The sequence below is a fragment of the Gopherus flavomarginatus genome, chromosome 5 (genome assembly GCF_025201925.1).
Source record: "Gopherus flavomarginatus isolate rGopFla2 chromosome 5, rGopFla2.mat.asm, whole genome shotgun sequence".
NCBI classification, from domain to species: Eukaryota; Metazoa; Chordata; order Testudines; family Testudinidae; genus Gopherus; species Gopherus flavomarginatus.
This window is the reverse complement of record NC_066621.1, coordinates 4,994,776-5,014,931: the sequence shown is the minus strand read 5'-3', so window position 1 is coordinate 5,014,931 and position 20,156 is coordinate 4,994,776. Positions and strand designations below refer to the sequence as shown.

The window sequence follows — 20,156 nt, the reverse complement described above, 5'->3', positions numbered from 1 at the left end:
GGAGCTGGAGAGCTCATTTCACAAATCATCCGTCAGCTGCAAACTCTCCCCTCACAGAGCATTACAATAGAGATTGAAGCCCAAACATGAGAAGTGCTACAGCTCCTCACCCTGACATTCCCCTAGAAACTCCATCTCTCCCCCTATGCAGATTCCCCCAGTCTCTCCTCCCTCCCATTTTCCATAGAACATGGAGCCGTTCAGATCCCATCACAGTGTGAGTTTACCATGTGTGTCTTGGGAGAGGGGTGTCACTGCTGGTGTGTGGTGATGCTGTTCTCCCCACTGAGATGGGCCTCAGAGTAGGGAGAGAATCGTGGGGGCTGGCTCTCATGTTCATTGACTTGGGGGGCTATTATCAGGGCCTATGGGACATTGACCACCTTCTCCTTCCCCAGCACTGGGGCCCCTGGGAGTTTGGCCTCGTGCACTGAAGTGTTAAGGGCAGCCCTGCTCTGAGGGGAGGGGTGTGGGGCTGACTCAGGCTCATCCCCCTGCTGGGAATATTAATGGTTTCCCTTTGTCAGCAGCACAGGAAATACATCTGTATTCTCTTCCCCACCAAGCAGGGGCGAGGACCCTGAGCAGAGCTGAGGGGCAGACTCCTGGGGAAGGATCTGCTAACCTAGAACCACTCAGGCCTTTCCCAGGAACATCAGGGGAGAACCATTCCCAGAAAACTGAGGGGGGAAGACGCCACAAGAGGCAGTGCAGGAAGGAGTCAGCAATTCCAAGAGGCCATCAGAGGAGATCCAAGTCACATCTAAAGCTGCCTGAAAAAGGAAAAGCTGAGCCCAGAAAGAGACTATATACCTGCCGAGTGTGCAGGGAAGAATTCAATGTGCAGAGAGACCTGATAAGCCACCACTGGACAGTTCATAGAAGACAAAAACTGTATCAATGTAGTGAATGTGGGGAGAGCTTCAGGAGAAAGAAGGCATTCAAAGCACATGGGAAAACCCACAGAAAGGAGAGAGCTCATCCCTGTTCTGAGTGTGGGAAGATATTCAACCAGTTATCACTGCTCACTGCCCACCAGAGAATACATACGGGAGAAAGACCTTATCACTGTGCTGAGTGCGGAAAAAGATTCTTCCAAATAACAGCTCTTACCATCCACAAGAGAATCCACTCAGGAGAGAGACCCTTTGCCTGCGCTGAGTGTGGAAAGAGATTTATGGATTCATCAACGTTTCGTAATCACCAGAGAATTCACTCAGAAAAGAGACCCCATCGCTGTAACCAATGTGGGAAAGGCTTCAAACTTACATCAAGTCTTACTAGACACCAGAAAATCCACAGCGGAGAGAAACCCTTCCTGTGCCATGAGTGTGGGAAACAATTCTGTCTACGAGAACATCTCATTAGACATCAGAGGATCCACACTGGGGAGCAGCCCCATTGCTGTGCTGAGTGTGGCAAAAAATTCAGTCTCCTTCAAAGTCTCAGGAGACACCAAGGAATCCATCGTACGGGGGGACCGCATCGATGCGCGGAGTGTGGGAAAATATTCAGTCATCCAGAAAGTCTCATTCTGCACCAGAGAATCCACACTGGGGAAAGACTCCATCACTGTGGTGAATGTGGGAAAAAGTTTGTCCGTCTAGTACAACTCAGAGTCCACCAAAGAATCCATACTGGGGAGAGACCCTATTACTGCACTGAGTGCGGGAAAAGATTCACCCAATTGTCAGGTCTTATCAACCACCAGAGAATCCATTCAGGAGAGCGACCCTATCCCTGCACTCAGTGCGGGAAGGTCTTTGCTCACTCGTCGTCTCTTATCAAACATCAGAAAATCCATTTGGAAAAGAAGCCGTACTCCTGTGCTCGGTGTGGGAAACGCTTTGCTCGCTCAGGATCTCTTACTAAACATCGGAGAACCCACTCAGGAGAGCGACCATATTCCTGCACTCAGTGTGGGAAGCGCTTTGCTCGCTCATCCTCTCTTGCTAAACACCAGAGCACCCACTCAGGATAGAGACTCCTGACTTATGTGTTTGATTGGAGAAACCTCTTCAATCTCTCATTTCACTCTTTTCCCAAAGCCTGTAAAAGAGGGAACCTGCTCCCACTCTGAACTGCTCCCACCTCCTCACTAACCAGACATTAGGGTCAGTGCTGGGTTTGTTAAAATAATTTGTGTGGCCCTGGAGATGGGAGAATTTAACCTTAGAGGCACCTAAGCAATCATTGTGGATTGCAGCTGGGACAGGGATGACTGGAGTCAGTACTGTGCTTGAGAGGCTCTGGTTTCTCCCAGGCCATTCACTCACTGCAGCTCCCATCCTCTCAGGCTCCGCTAATGGAATTTATTGTTTTATTTCCTCTTTCTTTTCGTCTTGGAAAATGGAAAAATGAACAAAGATTCTGGCACAGCCTGAAAAGGAGCTTTCTTCACCTGCATTAATGAAAGGCTGTGACATCCCCCGCATGTACTGAATCAAAAGGAAGGGCATTTTGCTTTGGCTTTGAGATAAAATTATGAAGCAAGCTGTCCTGATAGTTGGCTTCATGCACAATGCAGCCAGGGCCCTGTCTTCACACCTAATTGCCAGGCAAGCAATACCAGCTAGGACCGGAAGGTTGGAGTCTGGAGTTTTGGGTCACACCAATGATAATCCGGCTAAAGTCAAGACACCCCTTTTCTGAAATAGTGGAACCTGTCAGACAGTACATGAGACGCAACATTTCTTAGAAACAGCAGCAACAGGTGGTGTGGGACTGTGTTTTATTTTGATGATGCACTTCTTGATGAATAGACAAGTCAGATTTGCATCCCCTAGTCCAGTCATTCTCAACCCTCAACTCCTGAGGGTACTCATTGCATTGGCCTGCTAAACCCAGGGCTGTGTGTTCAATCCTTGAGGGGGCCATTTAGGGATCTGGGGCAAAAATCTGTCTGGGGATTGGTCCTGCTTTGAGCAGGGGGTTGGACTAGATGACCTCCTGAGGTCCCTTCCAACCCTGATATTCTATGATTCTGTGGTACGCAGATGTCTTCCAGGGAGTACATCTTCTCATCTAGATATTTGCCTAGTTTCACAGCAGACTACATAAAAAGCACTAGGAAAGTTACAAACTAAAATTTCATACAGACAACGACCTGTTTATATTGCTCTATATACTATACACTGACATGTAAGTACAATATTTATATTCCATTTTATTTATTTTATAATTATATGGTAAAAATGAGAAAGTAAGCAATTTTTCAGTAATAGTGTGCTGTGACACTTTTTTGTATTTTTATGTCTGGTTTTGTAAGTAAGTATTTTTTAAGTGAGGTGAAACTTGGGGTATGCGAAACAAATCTGACTACTGAAAGGGATCTAGTATTCTGGAAATGTTAAGAACCACTGCCCTAGTCTCTCTGAATCAGCTCTCATATGCTCCTTGGAATAGCCATATGAAATGAAAGATCCTTCTTCTTTACAACAGGATACATTGTGGTGGCAGGTGGTTTAACTTACATCTTTACCCAGTAGGGCTTCTTCAGCTCCCCATCCTGTTCCTGTGGCGCTCAAGAACAAACAGTATGCCATTCGGTTATGGACTGTCTTCTTTATCATCTTCATGGTAGATGCATGCCCTTGATGTCTCCTGGATGATGCTGTCATGGCAGCATCACTTACCCAACATCTAATTCATTGTTTGTGCCGTCAGAAGCCATACACTAGAAAAAAGGCAAGGCCAGGGATGAGGGATTGATATAGTAGAGGTTTCAGAGAGCTGCTTCCTGTTATAATGATGTGTTTTCTGAATAATTTGAGTTTGTGTCCCTGGAAGAGGAAGTGGCACTTTAAGTCCACCAAAACTAAGTTGTACCTGGGTCTCAACCCTGACACGTAATGTCAAGGAGCGAGGGAAATTATCTCTGAGCACCTTTGCTCCACTTTCCAGGCTGGGACTTGTTTGCTGCTAGTTGTAGGTGTTTTCCATAAACAACTTGTGGAGTTGCAGTCCCAGCCCAGAGTGTGACATGGGTGTGAAACAGCCACGGGTCATAGGGCAGGGACAGAGATGGGATCCTGCATGAGAACAGACAGCCCAGAGAGCACTGTTTGAGGGGAGAGAGTCCTCAATAGAGAGGGAGAGAAACTAGTCCCAGCAACGTTCACAGATGAAACTGAGCAACAGCACAGGGCCAGCATCTCCTCGTTCGTCCAACTGAGGAAATTCATGGCCGTGCCTCTCTGTTGGGGGGCGATGATGAGATGTAACTTTATCTCACGGTTGTGTCATCATTTCTGGAGGGAATAAAATAATACAATAGAATGATGAGTCTGAAATGGCTGCTGCCATGTATGTAAGTGAAGGTCTGCAATCTTCCCTGCAGTGCTGACTTTGCCATGTTCCAGTCACTCTTGGGAGATGATGTTGGGGAGAAGCAGCCATCTTGGCTTTCTTTATGGAGCTGGTTATGCCAGCTGCAGTTCAGCTCAGTTGTAATCTGCCTTAAATCATTATCCTCACTCTAAAAATGAGGGTGTTAGAGCACTAAATTAGTTAAAATCTCCCAGAATACTTTGTGCTCATGCTAGGCTTTATTATGCAAAGTTACTAGTTAAATTGTTCTAATCTTTGTTCATAGTATATGCAGAATGTCAGACGTAAGATGTATATTCTGTTAAGGTTTGCCAACTGTGAACTGTGTGCTAGGTACAGTTAGTGAAAATGTGTCCTTGATCTAATGCTGCTTGTGTGCTACGGACTATTGCCAGCTAAACTGCTGTGTGCATAATTAGATAAGAAAAGATGTGTAAGGTCTGTGGAATCTGGAATTTTCTGTCTTCTAAATAAGGAGAATCCAAATATGAGCAAAACTGAACTCATGGTTTGGAACAGAGTAAAGACGTAACTGCTGCACGACAGGTCTCCTGGATGGGTATGTACTGACCTTTCTGTATTACACTGATTTTACTTCCAATCAATAAATCAGTTGAGTTTGGTTATCTGGCATCTTGACTCGCTATCAAACTCCAATTGCTGATAGCAGTTATTGTGTATCTCTCTCCCCTTAGTGACTCTGAGCTGTGCTGAGACTGAACTGCCTCAGGGGTACATTAGGGAAACAGTTTGCCAGCCCCTAATGGTTAAAACTCATGAGATTTTTCTAAAATAATAAAAGTTGGAGGTTTCTTCTTGCTTTAGGGTTCTGAGCTGTTAGGGTACGCTGGTTTCAAGTTTTCAAGGTTTTCTCTGCTACGATGAGGGCTACAAACTTACCTTTTGTAATGAAAGCTGAAATTCTCATGCAGTACAGTGGAAACAACCTGAACCTCTGCTCCTCTCCCACCCCTCGACCAACTTTGGTAATTTCCAAGCAGACGGACTCTCCTGGTGTGTTATCTGGGCTCATGTGACAGTTGCTGAGTGATCAGCATGGGCCTTTTATTTACTCCTCAGTAGCTGTTCCATAATGCTCCATTCCCTGTAAGAGTGACCACTCTGGTCATACTTTTAAACTGCACTGCTCAGGATCACAAAGACCAGAAGCCAACCCCCCCCCCCCCCACAAACCTTTAAAACTCCTTGTGTGTTTTTGAAATCTCTCTTCCGGATTGCCCACCTTGGCGAGCACACCTAGTAGCTCTCCTCTGTTGTGTGCAGCTGCGCAACTGACCACACTGGCTCCATGCACACATCGATACTTGACATGCTCCTCCTTGGAGTAGACAGGAGGTATTGGAACTCCTGGGCTGGTGGGGAGAAGCAGTTGTGCTTGCACAGCCATGAGCCAGCTGCAGAAATGTGGACACCCATGAGCAGGTTGCATGAGGGATACAGGTAAAGGGGTTTGACAGGGACCAGCAGTGGTGCCATGTGAAAGTGAAGGAACTTTGCCAGGGATCCACCAGGACAAGGAGTCTCACAATAGATCTGGTGGTGCTCCTCAGACTTGGTGCTTCTGCAGTGAGCTACATGTCAGCACCCAAGACAAAGACCGCTGTGGTGAATGGTGAGAAAGAGAAGCGGGGAGACACGGAACACAACTTCACCCATGCCACAAGCCAGGGCCAGTTTGAACTCCACTGCTGTCTAGCCAGTCCTGCCAGGTGAGTGCAGATGAGCCTGATGAAAGAGAAGGGAACATGGGTAAGTGTGTGCATTGATCTTTCTTTCTAATGTGTAAAGTTAAAGATGGTGCATAGCTAGGACCCTACCAAATTCACAGCCATGACAAACATGTCACACACCGTGAAATCTGGTCTCCCACTGTGAAATCTGGTCTTTTGTGTGCTTTTACCCTAGCCCACCCCATCCCCAAGATAACAAGACAAAAGATATCTACTTTTCTTTGATGTACTTACACTAAAAGAAACATTGGTACAAAAAAACAGATGTAGAATTGGCATCTACTTTTCATTTCCCATTGGATTAGGTGTGGGGAAGACGTGGAGCATTTCGTTTATGTACATACAGGTGTTCCTTTTACCCTCCTGAGAGACCTCAGTGAAACTTGCATGGAGATTCTCTGCAATCTTCTCCTAAAGGTTTCTGGGGATGGCAGCCTATTTCTTCCTCCACAGTCGGACACTTTCCCACACCAGATGAGTTTGGCTGACACCTCTGCTGAGTTAACAGGCTAGTGGCCTATGGGACCCAGCTGTGGTCAGGTCATCAATAGCAGCTGTGCCTTCGATATCCTCAGGAGTGAGGTGTCAGCTAAAATCATCAGCCTCTGCGGCCAATAGTGCCAATATTCAGTGCCATCGCTGTATGCACATACCATAGAAGAGGGATCAAAAAATTTGATAACTTCATGCAAAAGAAAATCCTTTCCCCATTCATCCCAGGCAGGCCCCACTCACCCTGGCTGTGACTGCATAGCTGAGGCACTCCAAAGCTGAAGTGTCAATAAACATTTCTTATTAGATGTGTTTATGCCAATGAGGAGTGGGAGCTTTGAAACTTATCTTTCCCTTTCTGTTGTGACTGTAAATCCAGTGGTTCATCTTGTCACAGTTCAGGGCAACCTCACCTTTATTTCCCCCCTGGTGGTCCCAGAAGGGCACCCACTCTAGGCTCACAGCTTGTCAGCCAGCACCTCTCTTTGGCAGAGACACACATTATTCTCCCTTCTCATCAGAGTGCTTCCAAGTGCATAGTTCCCTGCCTACACTGTGAATTCCCCAGCAAGCCAAGACTGCCTGCTTTGCCTTTTTCTCAGAGGCTATAAACATTGTATTTGCCCACTGTTAAGTCACCACCCAGTTCTTTCTAAAGCAAATACATTTATTCTTAAGGTAAAAGCATTGCAGAGGAAACATAAAAGATCCTCCACATGTGCTAATAGGTTAACTGGAGGTCACCTCATCTCTGATACGGGCTCAACCAGGTGAGCAGTCATTCAAAACCCCACACAGAAGTTAAACACTCTGCTCAGCACAAGGACACAGTCTTATGGGATCTCAGTCCTTACAATCCTTCCCTAAGGACTGAGGCCTTCTGTGGACCAGAGGTCCTGTCCATTTGCTAGATAAGAAAGGAGACCTTGAGTCCGTTTAAACTTAGGCTATTTAACCATACGTCCTTTCTTTGTCTCTTGATCCCAGGAGAATTCTGTTTGAACCAGTATATGCAAGTCTTTCCAGGTGGTGGGGCCTCTTAGGAGGAGTTACAATGTGAGTGAATTTGCCTAATCAGCGCCTGCTCTTCTGGGTGGTTCTCCCTCCCCAATGGAATTACATACAATCCCTGGCCCACAAGCAATTCATTCAATACAACTGACTCCAGAGATACTGAACTTCATTCAATCAGGTTTCTGCAGGATAATGCAAGAAACTGCCATAATTGTCAAAGTTAGGTTAAAAATACGTGTAATATTGCCGGGGGGCCAGGTATTGCTCCTTAATTTTCTGCACTATTTTTTTCACTCAAAAATCCACTTTTGCAGAATCCGATTTTCTTTATTGTTTCACAACAAATATTGCAGGCTGCATAGGAATAATCACAGCAAACAGCACTTGTAAATGCACACCAAGCACCACAGAATTCATAGCTTCAGAGGTGATGCGGGTGTGTTTGTGTATGTGTCTGCGTGCGGGATCACATGCCCCCTCTCCCGCCCCCATTTGCTGCTTGACTTGTACTAAAACATGCTCACCTGGACTTAATATGCTCAGTAACCCTGCTGAAACCAGCTGCCCTCACTCTCCCCACCCACCCACACTTTTGGCAGGCACAGGTCATCTCTGGCTTCAGCACACCACCTAATCACATTTATAAATGTGCACCAAGCATCCTAGAATTCATCGCTTCAGGAATATACCCAGCCATATTGATGAGAATCGTGTGGTGCTTGCTGTACATTCAACACCTCCCCGAGCTCCAGCTGCAGAGAACAGTCCAGCACAGAACACTAGCTACCCATTAAAGTGCTCTTTCAAAGCCTTCATCAACCACACGGCTTCTCATTGGGCTCCTGTGTCTCGCTGTTCAAAGTCCACAGACAGCTGCTTCACCTCTGCCCTCTACCCTGGTGGCAGCTTTCCCCCCTTTGCCTGATGCATATTGTAGCAGGACACAAGCAGCTACTTCCACGGGGATATTTCCTCTCACTGAGATCCAAGCTAGTGAGCCAATGGTACTCTGCAGGTTGGGAAAGAAAGTCCCTGCCTGCAGCTTTCTGAACAGTGCTGCATTCTTAAAGATGTGTGTGTCATACACCTTCCCTGCCCAGCCCACAGTGATGTCAATGAAGCATCACTGATGATCCACCAATGCATGCATAACCATAGAAAAGTAGCCTTTTCTGTTGATGTCCTCTGTGGCAAGATGGTCTGGTAGCAAAATAGGGATACGTGTGTGGTCTGTGGCCCCACCGCTTCAAATCTATCCACTATGTCCTGTGCGTTGCTGAGAGTCAGAGTCCTGCATAGAAGATGACTAATGGCCCTGCACACTTGCATGGCAATGGCCCCCACTGTGGATTTTTCATCTCCAAAATGATTTCCCACTGACTAGGAGGAAGCCAGTGTTGCAAGCTTCCACAATACGATTGCCGCTCACTTTTCCACTGTCAGTACAGCTCTCATTGTGGTGTCCCTGCGCTGGAGGGCTTGGGTGAGCTCTGCCCACCGATCCACGAATGGGCCCTTCACAGTTCTGCAGTTTGCTCATTGTCCTAAACCTGCATTATGATACGATCCCAGTAATCAGTGCTCTTTTCTCATACCCAGAAGAGGTGCTCCATCAGCTGCAGCTGCTCCATGAAGGCCACCAACAACCATAGGTACCGATTCCGTGGGTGCTCCACTCCTGGAGCACCCACGATAAAAAATTAATGGATGTTGAGCACCCACCGGCAGCCAGCTCCTCCCCCTCTCTCTGCAGTGCCTCCTGCCCACCAGTAGCCCTGCCGATCAACTCTTCCCCCGGTGCCTCCTGCCCACTGCAATCAGCTGTTCCACCCTGGGCAGAGAGGAGGGAGTGGGGACGGGGCGCGCTTGGGGGTGGGGGCGGAACTGGGTGGCAAGAGGCAGGGCAGGGGTGAGGGCTTGGGGGAAGGGCTGGAGTGGGGCCTGAGGTGGAGTAGGGGTTGAGCACCCCCAGGGAAAAGAGGAAGCTGGCGCCTGCGCCAACAACCTTGAATTGTTTTTTGTCATTGTGACCGGGGTGCCCGGGGCAGCCCTCACTGGAAATGCCAAAGTCAAAGCAGGCTGCAAAAGAGAGAGCAGATGCTCACCAGTTTTGGGAGTAACACTGAAGCTAACCCCCTCAACCAGTCACAAACTGTGCTTCTGGTCCCCTGCACTGGTTATCAGGAAGCAAAAAAAGAAATCACCCAGCGCCCTTTACGGCATTCCAGTCTCTGGCTCCCAATCAGCACCTACATCTGGTACAGTGCAAAGTTATTTTAAACTCTGCTCACATATACAAAATGTTCTTCTGACCCCAAAGGCTCAGCCAGGTCACCAAGTCAGTAGAGGTTTGGATCTTACTCAAAATACTACACTGCCAGCCAATCCTTTAGTATCTAAAACTAAAGATTTATTATAAAGAAAAAAGAAAGAACAAAAAGAGATATTAAATGGTAAAACAGTCACATATATACAAAGACTTCAAACTCCATATATCAGGTTCCTAGCAGTATTGGTGAGTTTACTGCCTTGAAAGTCCCTCTGGAGCACATTCACACAGCTGGGATGGGTCATTCAGTCCTTGTTCAGAGCTTCAGTTTGTAGCAAAGTTCCTCCAGAGGTAAGAAGCAGGACTGAAGACAACATGAAGAAGATGCAGCTGCCTTTTATAGTATTTTCCCATGTGGCCTCTGCTTCCTTTGTTCCAAACACAAGCTGCCCAGCAGATGGTTTGAAAGCCCAGTTCCATTCATAGGCATGTCCCGGCATGCTTTGCTGAGTCATAAGGTGTATGTGCATTCTCTCAATAGATCAGTTGTACAGCTGATGGTCCTTAATGGGCCATCAAGCAGGTGAGGCAGTGCTGATGCCAAACTGTCTGGGGGTGTCGCTCAGAAGTATAACACAAGTTTGAAAATACAGACATACTTACATACCTATAACTCATAATACAGAGACAATACAATCATCATCTCTGGCAAATGACGACATTTTTGCAGATATCTTACATGGCATATCTGGCAAAATTCATTGCCATTCTACAATATTGATATTCATGATGTCCTAAAGTGTCCCCTAAATACCATGCAGTGTCACACACCCCCCTGACAAAATTGATGCAGAAAGAGGTGTTCCTAGATACTGCTAAATGCAGCACAAGAATTTTTCATTCTTGGTCCTATATTATTACACTTCTGGTTTACATCACAAGAATTAGTGTACAACAGAAATAGTTTATCAAAATCATGCCTGACTAAATCAGGCTCTTTATATACAGCTACCTTCATTTTCTGAAAGTCTTCTCATCTGATGTTACTTTAGTATAGACATTAATGCTCTCAAGGGTGTAATTACCTTGGCATTTAGCCATGACAGCAATGTGATAGTGTGCCTCAGTTTCCCCTTCTATACAGCAGACTAGATTTGTAAAGATCCTCTGCTGTGCCAAGTTTTACAATTGCTTACAGGTATCAGTTGTAACATTTCACTATTATACAGCTCTCTAGCATAGTGTGTTTTTAGGTATTATCCCCAGTATGTTTACAGGCTTTTTATCAAAGTCATACACATTGTACCTTTTGACCAGAGTTGATGTCAAAATCAAATACATCAGAAGGCTAAACCTTAACAGTAGCACCAAATTTGTTACAAGTCAGTGTTTATAAGTATCTTGGTCATACCATGCTTCTGGTCTCACTCAATCCCTTTGCTGGCTAGGTGTGTTCACCAACTGCAGCCCCTGTGTGCTACGAGCATCTACACAAACACTCTCCTGCATGCCTGCTTGTGGATCCACCACCAGCAACAGCTTAAAGACTGGACTCTGTTTTAAAGAGATACTAAACAATCCTAAGTGTCTAGAGATGAGTTTGCCTGCTCTCCCCTGCATCCTTATAAGTTCAGTCACAAGGCTGTTCTGCTTTGAAACACCAGTAGCCCACTCTTTCATCAGACCCCGAGGCCCAGACTGTTTACTCAATCAGCCTGGAGAACATGCTGGTCAAGCCCAGCCACTTGGCTACAGGGCTGTTCAATTTCTCTAACAATTCCCCCACCCCAATCTGAAACCTCCTCTAGGCTATCCACACTGGGTCTTTCTAAAGCAAGGTCAATGGATGTAGACACCTCAGAAAGACTTTGGCAGTTAGGAATTGAAACCAGTCTCCCAAACAAACTGTTGCTTTCTCTATATAATGATTCAACCCGAGTTAACTCACCTAAATCACTTTTACATCCATCAGTTGCAGCAAACTGTTTGGAAAAACTACCATGAGGCTTCTTCTCCCTAGGATCTTCTCTAAGCAACAACCCAGCTTTTTTCTGCTCTACAGAAGCATTGCTCTGTGGAACCACAGCAAACTCCTTCCGAGTTTCGCGTTCACCCAGAATCATCCCTGGAACATTAAGAGGATTTTCACATAACCCCCTTTCAGGCAATCTGCTACATGCCATGGTTAAAAGGTTGGAGGCCCTCTCTTTCCCTCAGCAGCTTTCCTCACTGGCAATATGCAGGTTACCACACACAAGCTTCGGAACACTTCTTTCCTGGGTTTCAGGTAAGTCCAGAACCACCTCTGAGAAAACTGAAATATCCATTCTAATAAAATTCTAGTCTAGTACCTGGTTAATGGGGAGGTGGGAGCATTTTAGAGCAGGTGCAGAGTCTCCCTCCTGTGCACTGGCTGTGGGGAGAAGGGTGAGGTGAGAGTAGGCAGAGGTTTCTCCCCATCAAACTCAAGGGTCAGAAGTCCCTGCCCCATGGGTTCTCTGGTGTTTCGCAAGAGACAAAGAGTGAGCAAAGCGCTTCTCACACTGAGTGCAGGGATAGGGTCGCTCTCCCGTGTGGATTCTCAGGTGGGTGGTGAGGCCTGATAACTGGGTGAATCTTTTCCCGCACTCCGTGCAGCAATAGGGTCTCTCCCCAGTGTGGATCCTCTGGTGGCTAGTGAGATGATGCAGACGGACAAAGCCTTTCCCACAGTCAGCGCAGTGATGGAGTTTCTCCCCCGTGTGGAGTCTCTGGTGTCTAGTGAGATTTTCTAGACAACTGAATGTTTTCCCGCACTCGGCGCAGTGTTGACGGGTCCCCTCACTGTGGATTCTCTGATGTCTCCGGAGACTTTGAAGGAGACTGAAACATTTCCCGCACTCAGCGCAGCGATGAGGTCGCACCCCAGTGTGTATTGTCCGGTGTCTAATGAGATGTTCTTGCAGGTTGAATCTTTTCCCACATTCATGGCACAGGAAGGGTCTCTCTCCACTGTGGATTCTCAGGTGTCTAGTAAGACTTGATGTAAATTTGAAACCTTTCCCACACTGGTTACAGCTATGGAGCTGCTTTTCTGAGTGGATTCTCTGGTGTCTGTTAAGGGTGGACGAATACATAAAGCACTTCCCACACTCAGCGCAGGCATAGGGTCTCTCTCCTGAGTGGATTCTCTTGTGGATGTTAAGAGCTGATATTTGGAAGAATCTTTTTCCACACTCAGCACAGCAATAGGGTCTCTCTCTGGTGTGGATTCTCTGGTGGGAAATGAGATGAGATGCCCGGTTGAATATTTTCCCACATTCAGAACAGAGATGGGCTCTCTCCTTTCTGTGGATTTTCCCATGTGCTTTGAATGCCTTCTTTCTCCTGAAGCTCTCCCCACACTTGCTACAGTGATACAATTTATGTCTCTTATGAACCGTCCAGTGGTGGTCTATCAGGTCTCTCTGCACCTTGAATTCTTCCCTGCACACACGGCAGGTATATACGGTCTTTCTGGGCTCAGATTGTCCTTCTGCAGCAGGTTTTAGATGTGGCCTGGATCTCCTCTCATGGCTTTTTGGGGTTGCTGGCTCCTTCCTGGTCAGATTCTTCCTCTGCCTTTGTGGCCTGCCCTGCCTCTTCTGGTGCCTTCCCCGCTCAGATTTCTTGGAATGGTTCGTTCCTGGGAAAGGCCTGGGTGACTCCCAGGTGGCAGGCTCTTCCTCAGGAGTCTGTCTCTCAGCTCTGCTCAGGTTCCTCGCCCCTATGTGGTGGGGAAGAGAATCCAGATGTTATTTTCTGTGCTGCTGACAAAGGAAGATCACTGATACTCCCAGCAGGGGGATGAGCCTGAGTCAGCCCTAAGCCCCTCCCCTCAGAGCGGGGCTGACCCTTGACACTTGAGTGCAAGAGTCCAAACTCCCAGGGGCCCCAGTGCTGGGGAAGGAGGAGAAGGTCAGTGTTCCATAGGCCCTGATAATAGCCCCCCAAGTCAATGAACATGAGAACCAGCCCCCACGATTCTCTCCCTACTCTGAGGCCCATGTCACTGGGGACAACAGCATCACCACACACCAGCAGTGACACCCCTCTCCCGAGACACACATGGAAAACTCACACTGTGATGGGATCTGAATGGCTCCATGTTCTATGGAAAATGGGGGAGAGGGAGAGACTGGGGGAATCTGCATACGGGGAGAGATGGAGTTTCTAGAGGAATGTCAGGGTGAGGAGCTGTAGCACATCTCATGTTTGGGCTTCAATCACTATTGTAATGCTCTGTGATGGGAGAGTTTGCAGCTGATGGACTATTCGTGAAATGAGCTCTCCAGCTCCCAGTGGTGGAAAGGACAGAGCTGGTTCCCTACCTGCTCCAGGGGAAGAGCTTTGTGTGAGGAAGAAACCCAAGGAGCTTTCAATTGCTGGCCAGTCCCAAGTCTCTTCTGCATCTGGAAAATCTGCACCAAGACAAAAGGTCTTTGGTTGACAGCACATAGACCGAAAGACTATCACTGAGAGAAGCGCTTTCCCCAACATCATAAATGATGCTTAAAATGGGGGCTTGATTTTCACTTTCTATTGTGGTGGGACAACTGAGTTTGCAGTTGCACAGCACCAGGCGCTGCACAGAGACATCGTTCTGATGTTGAAGAGCTTATATACTAAATACACAAAGGGAGGGAGAGATTCTGAGCCAACGGAGTAACTTGCTGTTGTAATAATTGGGCTCACAAATTTACCCTAACTGGCCGTTTAATTGTAAACACTGTGAGAAAGTTTATAAGTGTTACAATATCCTTCAACAATAAATGTCAATGGGAAAAGGTGCAGAATATAAAACAAGACCACAGAATTAGTCCAAACCAAAAAGGGCTACTAATATAAATCAAGGACAGTGTTAAAATTCTGGCTGGAAAACAAGACAAGTGTGGAACTGGAAATTAATGAACTAAAATGAATGTCAGAATTTAGGCCTAACTGGAGGAAAACTCAATGAGGGGCTGGGCTATTTTGCCCCTTGCTTCCTTTTGGGGGGTTTCAAAAGAAAACACTTTGGGGAGGAAATATAGGAGGGGAACTGAATGCAACCATGGAAAGTAGCAGCAACAGCAGGTGAGTGTGGAAAACTGGTGCAGCGAGTGATACCATCATGTTGCCACCCTGAACTTCTCTTGGGACCCCAGATCTTCTTCATCCTTTTCCTAAGAAAGGTCCTAACCAGACTGGACCAGAGAGAGGGAGCCGGAGAATACAGCCACCGTTACCAGTTCTGGCTAACTCCCCAAAATCACTTGGTAAGTGAGACGTTGTCCCCTTCCCCCTCCAAGCACCGTGAGTTCATTTCCTTCCCCAGCTTATTTCTTCTCTTTCCTATCCTTCTCCCTCTGCTTTATATTAAATAAGAGTCTGGCTTAACTGGCCAAAACTGCCATAGTTTGCAACATTGCTGTAAGCCTGTGATCAAAGCAGCAGCCAAAAGCACTGCCCAGAACAGGCCAAAGCGGGTACACGTTTGCCAGGTAGGCTTCTAACTGGCTGATCAGACCATCCTGGGGAGTAATAAGAAAATCCCTGATTAACGTCTACTGAGAGCCCAAAAAACGATGGAACGATGTTGGGCCTGAACTGAGAAGGGAGATTCCCAAGTGCTGCTTGGCCAATGATGCTGACAGCCAGGGAGGGGTAACAAACACTTTGGTAGACAGGATTAGAATTCAAAATTATTTTGACAAAGTGGAGAATTGGTCTGAAATCCACAAGATGAAATTCAAGAAACACAAGTACAAACTAGTTCGCTTAGGAAGGAAAACTAAAATGCACAATAGAAAATAACTGGCTTGGCAGCAGTGTGGCAGAAAAGAATGTGCTGGTTCTAGTGGATCATGAATTGAATGAGAGCTGACAATGTGACACTGCTGCACAAAAGCCTAACAACATGAGACTAAAAGACTAACATTCTGGGATGTATTGTCACTTTGTCCACAATGTATCAGGATTTCAGTGGCCTTCAAACTACTGGTTTGAACCCTGCATGTCATTTTAACTCCTTCCTCACCTGGGCGGATGCCTCTCAGGATGTCCCCATGTTCCTCTTCTGTGGGACCCTGGACACACAGCTCTTCGCCGCGCTCTATGCTAGAGATCACCACTGGCTTGGGGGTTTGGATTCCTGCTTAAAGAAAAGCATCACTGCCCATTAGATTTGAGCTAAGCACTTTCTAGCCACAGAATTGCTGCACTTTGCTCAGCTCCATATGCAATGTGGCAATTAGGCAAAGAGCTGATCTACATATTTGCATTTGTTTTCCATGGAAACTTGAACTGTAGCTTATGGTCAATACTGCCTGCACATGACAGTGGCAGGATACTGAGTTGCAAACAACCTGGCACCCATGGAAAGGGGAGCTGGAGAGGACTGCAGTGTCTGAAGAGATAGGGGGGCGGGGCGGGGAACAGATGTGGCAAATGCTGGATATTTCTCCTTAGCCTAGGAGAGTTACTCTACTATGGTCCAGCACCCCTCTCCCTCTGATGGACATGTTTACATAGGAATTAAACAGCTGTAGCTGGCCTGGGTCAGATGACTTGGGTTTGAGACTTGGGCTGTGGGACTGTAAAATTGCGGAGTGGATATTGGGGGAGAGTCCTTGAGCAGAGACTGCAGCCCAAGCCTGAACAGATGCACTGCAATTTTCAGCCCTGCAGCCTGAGCCCCACATCCTGAGTCAACTGTTCCAGGCCAGCCATGGCCGTGCCATGGGTCGTTTATTCCAGCATAGATGAACCCAGTCTGTCTTTCACCTTAACTGTGGTGTTGGCTGGACTTTCATCCTGTAGCCTGCAGAACACACAGCGCTTTTCTGCTCATGTGCTCTGTCTGGGGTACTATAAGAGCCAGAATTCTCTTGCCTTAAACTGTGGAGCCCTAGTGACCATGGGTGGAAGTGTGTCCCCTTGAAGATATGCAGTGTAGTTGTAGCCGTCAGTCGAAGGATACTGGAGATGCCAGATGGGTGAGGTAATATCTTTTACTGGACCAACTTCTGTTGGTGAGAAAGACAAGCTGTCCTTTCCCAGACCTGAAGAAGAGCTCTGTGTGGCTCAAAAGCTTCTCTCTCTCACACTCATCTTGTTTCCCTATGAACTGGCTGCTCTGCTCCATTAAACACACCTCTGTCCATCCACACCCATGCGCCCCTCCACAGAACCCCATAGACATCTCTCTGCCCAACCACTCAGACCAATGCTCCATCTCAGTTACTGTGTCTCTGTGCAGCACTCAGTGGACTGGGGCCCTGATGTCAGGGAAACAGTTTCTCACCTAACGAGACCAGAGTCTGGTAATTTTCCCACATGACGTGTCTGTAAAGTTGCCTTTGCTCCTCGCCCAGCAGTGCCCACTCTGCTGGAGAGAAATACATGGCCACATCCTCAAACGTCACCGACATCTGAAAGGACAAACAACCCAACTCAGCATGGCAAAGTTTACACACTGGTAGAGGAATAGCTGTTGCAGGTGATGCGGATGTACAGTGGTCCATGCAACTGAGAGGGCCCAGGGAGGCTTGAAAGTTCAAACCATTATTATGGGTGCAGGCTTGTCACTGTGTGAAAAAAGTAACAGACAGTGTTTTCCTGTGACTTTTTTTCTGTCTGTGACTCACCCCACCATGGTGGCTCCAGCAGCTGGACCTGGTCCCCTGCTGTAGTGTTGTATCCTGGCGCAAAGGGTTGCATCCCTGAGTCCTCCTGACCCTCTGTCATGAAGGGGCAGGCCGGCCAAACTTCAGTGAACGTCAGCAACCTGGAGCTCCAGATCCCAGCCCCTTACATTTAGCCTGCACACCTGACCCTCTGCCACCATTCTGGAGCGCTGGGCAGACCAAATCTGGGCAGCACTGCAACCTCACATGCCACAATGTAATGCCCAGAACAGAGCACCAGGCCCAGCTCCTCAAGACCCTTCTGGAGCCACTGCTGCGGGGTGAGAGTGGGGAAATGGACTCAGCCGTACTAAATACACGAGCTGCTGGAGCTGCACTGTGGGATGAACACAGGGTGAGTTCACTCCCCAGTTGCTCCCTCCCTCGGCTTGCTCTCTGTGTTGGGCAGGAATTAGGGTTACACTGTTGTAGCCGTGTTGGTCCCAGGATATTAGAGAGAGGAGGCGGTGGTGGGAATCTCTCTCACTGGACCAAGTTCTGTTGGTGACAGAGAGAAGTGCCTGAGCTATGCAGAGTAGAGACCTAGAGCCAGGCTCCAGCGCAGAGTACAAATGTCTGCACCGCAGTTAAATAGCCTATGAGCCGGTGTCAGCTGGCACAGCCCAGCTGCAGGTTTCAGTTGTCCCCTAGACAGCCCCCTGGGAGCCCCAGCCAGAGAGCTGTAGCTCCAGCAGCAGCAGCCCGGGCTTTTCGCTCCGGGAGGCTCCGGGTGAATCCCCAACACCCTGGCTGATGGGGCAGTCAGAGAAGGAACCTCCCTCCCCCGCGGTACGCAGGGGCTCAGTTCAGCCTCGCCCAGCGCCTCCCATTGCCAGTGTGTGCAGCGGCCCCAGCCTGGCCCCTAACCCGGTCTCCCGAGCAGGCTGGTCCCAGCCCCAGCAGCACAGGCCAGAGGAACTGCCCGACAGGACCTGCCCCCAGCCCCGGCCGGTGCCTGCTCGGCGGGAAGGGGGCAGAACCCGGCAGCCCCCGCAGCGCCGCCCCGGGAAGGTCCCGCCCGCCCCCAGCAGCGAGCAGGGGGGGTCGGTCGGGCTCTCGCGGGCTGGGGCGCGGACCCTGCCGGGCTCCGCTTCACAAACCGGCCCCCCGGGGGGGTCTCTCCGGTCCCAGGCGCGGTTCGGCTCCGCCCCCAGCAGCTCCCTCCCCAGGCGGCGATTTCCAGCCTCTGCGGCTGTTTCCCTCCCTCCGCGGCCGCCTCCGGCTGCGCCCCCCGGGCCCCGCTCACCGCGCCGGGCGCTGGGGCTGCAGCCTGCAGGGGGGGCTCGCTCCGCACGCGCCGCTCGGGCCGGGCTCGGCCCCCAGGGCTCCGCGGCGCGCACGAGAAGGTCCCTGCCCGAGCCCGCCCCCCGCAGCAATGACTGGGCGTGTCTAGGCTGGGGAGGACTCGGAGCTCGGGGGGTTTAACCCTTAATCAGCTCGTCGGGGGGAGCGAGGTGCAGAGGGAGCCGCTAGGGGAGACGAGGTGAAGTCGGGTCCCTGGGTCTTGGTGGCTCCCGGTCCCGTCCCTTCTGCGAAGGCGGCTATTGGAGCAATGTTCCAGTGCGGGGCTGGGCACCCTGGCTAGGGTGGAGACCACTTCCGGCCAGGGGGGCTGCCGCTCCTGCACCCCCAGCCCCGAGTTCCAGCCCCCGCTTCAAAGAACATTTCTTAGTAATTCATCAGGGTGAGAGACGCCTCTGCAAACACTCTACTCTAAGGAATGTGATTGAGGTTCATAAGTGTCTATTAGTAAATTAATACCTAATTTAATAATTATTCAAATCTGGACCTGGGAGGAGAGTGGCTGTAAGTGATAAAATACGTTTCCCAGCAGCCCAAGTGCCACTGTAGTGAGACAAGAATATGCCCTTCCCAGAGCTGACAGTCCATGTCTGGGCTACACTCTGCCAAATATCATACCCCTGTTTCTATTTTCTATCTGTTGGACAGTAGCCATAGCACATGCATGAAAAAAAAATCAACCAAATGCAATAGTCAACCAGCTTGTTAGAGATCCAAAGGTAATGTTTTCACAGAAATCATATGGACAGTTACAGTTTAAGAAATCTATAGGACTAACCCTGCTTGGTTCTTAGACAAATTAAGAACAAGAAAAATTGCTACATTTATCAGAACGTGTTGCACTGTTGTATAAATATAAACAAAAATGTTATTAGTGTCACATCTTTTGCTTGGTGCACAACAAAAATTATATGAAGAAACTAAACAGGCACAGGTACAAACATGCAAGACCAAGCTTCAGGGCCGGCTCCAGGCCCCAGCGCGCCAAGCGCATGCTTGGGGCGGCACGCCACGGGGGGCGCTCTGCCGGTTGCTGGGAGGACGGCAGGCAGCTCTGGTGGACCTGCCGCAGGCATGCCTGCAGAGAGTCCGCTGGTCCCACGGCTCCGGTGGAGCATCCGCAGGCACGCCTGCAGGAGATCCACCAGAGCCGCGGGACCGGCGAGCGGCAGAGTGCCCCCCGGAGCGTGCCGCCGTGCTTGGGGTGGCGAAAATGCTAGAGCCGGCCCTGACTAGCTTAGTACACATTGGGCTCAGAGTGATTTCAGGTGGCTTCTAAAACATAGATCACAATGAGCACCATTAAAGGACTCA

At 48.7% G+C, this 20,156-nt stretch overlaps 2 protein-coding genes across 29 annotated transcripts in view; one reads left to right on the top strand and one right to left on the bottom strand.

Moving 5' to 3' along the window:
- LOC127052770 (zinc finger protein 883-like) overlaps nt 1-3,471 on the top strand; it is a 69,452-nt gene extending 65,981 nt beyond the window's left edge. For 24 of the 28 annotated variants that reach the window (XM_050956773.1, XM_050956776.1, XM_050956779.1 and 21 more), the window contains one exon: nt 531-3,471. In XM_050956773.1, the coding sequence (XP_050812730.1) occupies nt 531-1,981 (1,451 nt within the window). In that variant the 3' untranslated portion in view covers nt 1,982-3,471. The remainder of the gene's footprint in view (nt 1-530) is intronic. The other 4 variants (XM_050956796.1, XM_050956769.1, XM_050956795.1 and 1 more) reach the window with 2 other exon arrangements.
- Nucleotides 3,472-12,320: 8,849 nt separating this feature from the next.
- On the bottom strand, nt 12,321-18,834 carry LOC127051383 (zinc finger protein 501-like). The gene is made up of 5 exons (XM_050953648.1): nt 18,787-18,834; nt 17,159-17,285; nt 14,205-14,294; nt 13,728-13,773; nt 12,321-13,320 (listed from the first exon to the last, which is right to left on the bottom strand). Exons 2-5 carry the CDS (start codon nt 17,283-17,285, stop codon nt 12,321-12,323), a joined length of 1,263 nt encoding a protein of 420 aa, XP_050809605.1. The 5' UTR covers nt 18,787-18,834.
- Between the last annotated feature and the right edge of the window lie 1,322 nt (nt 18,835-20,156).

Bases quoted from the DNA above. Each gene is read 5' to 3' on its own strand.
- LOC127051383 (XM_050953648.1), bottom strand. From the start codon at position 17,285: ATGTCGGTGACGTTTGAGGATGTGGCCATGTATTTCTCTCCAGCAGAG. The intron at 14,295-17,158 runs GTGAGAAACTGT...GTCTTGGTGCAG, and splicing joins CCAGACTCTGGTCTCGTTAG to ATTTTCCAGATGCAGAAGAG. The intron at 13,321-13,727 runs GTCAGCCCCGCT...CCGTGTGTGCAG, and splicing joins CTTGCACTCAAGTGTCAAGG to GGAAGAATTCAAGGTGCAGA.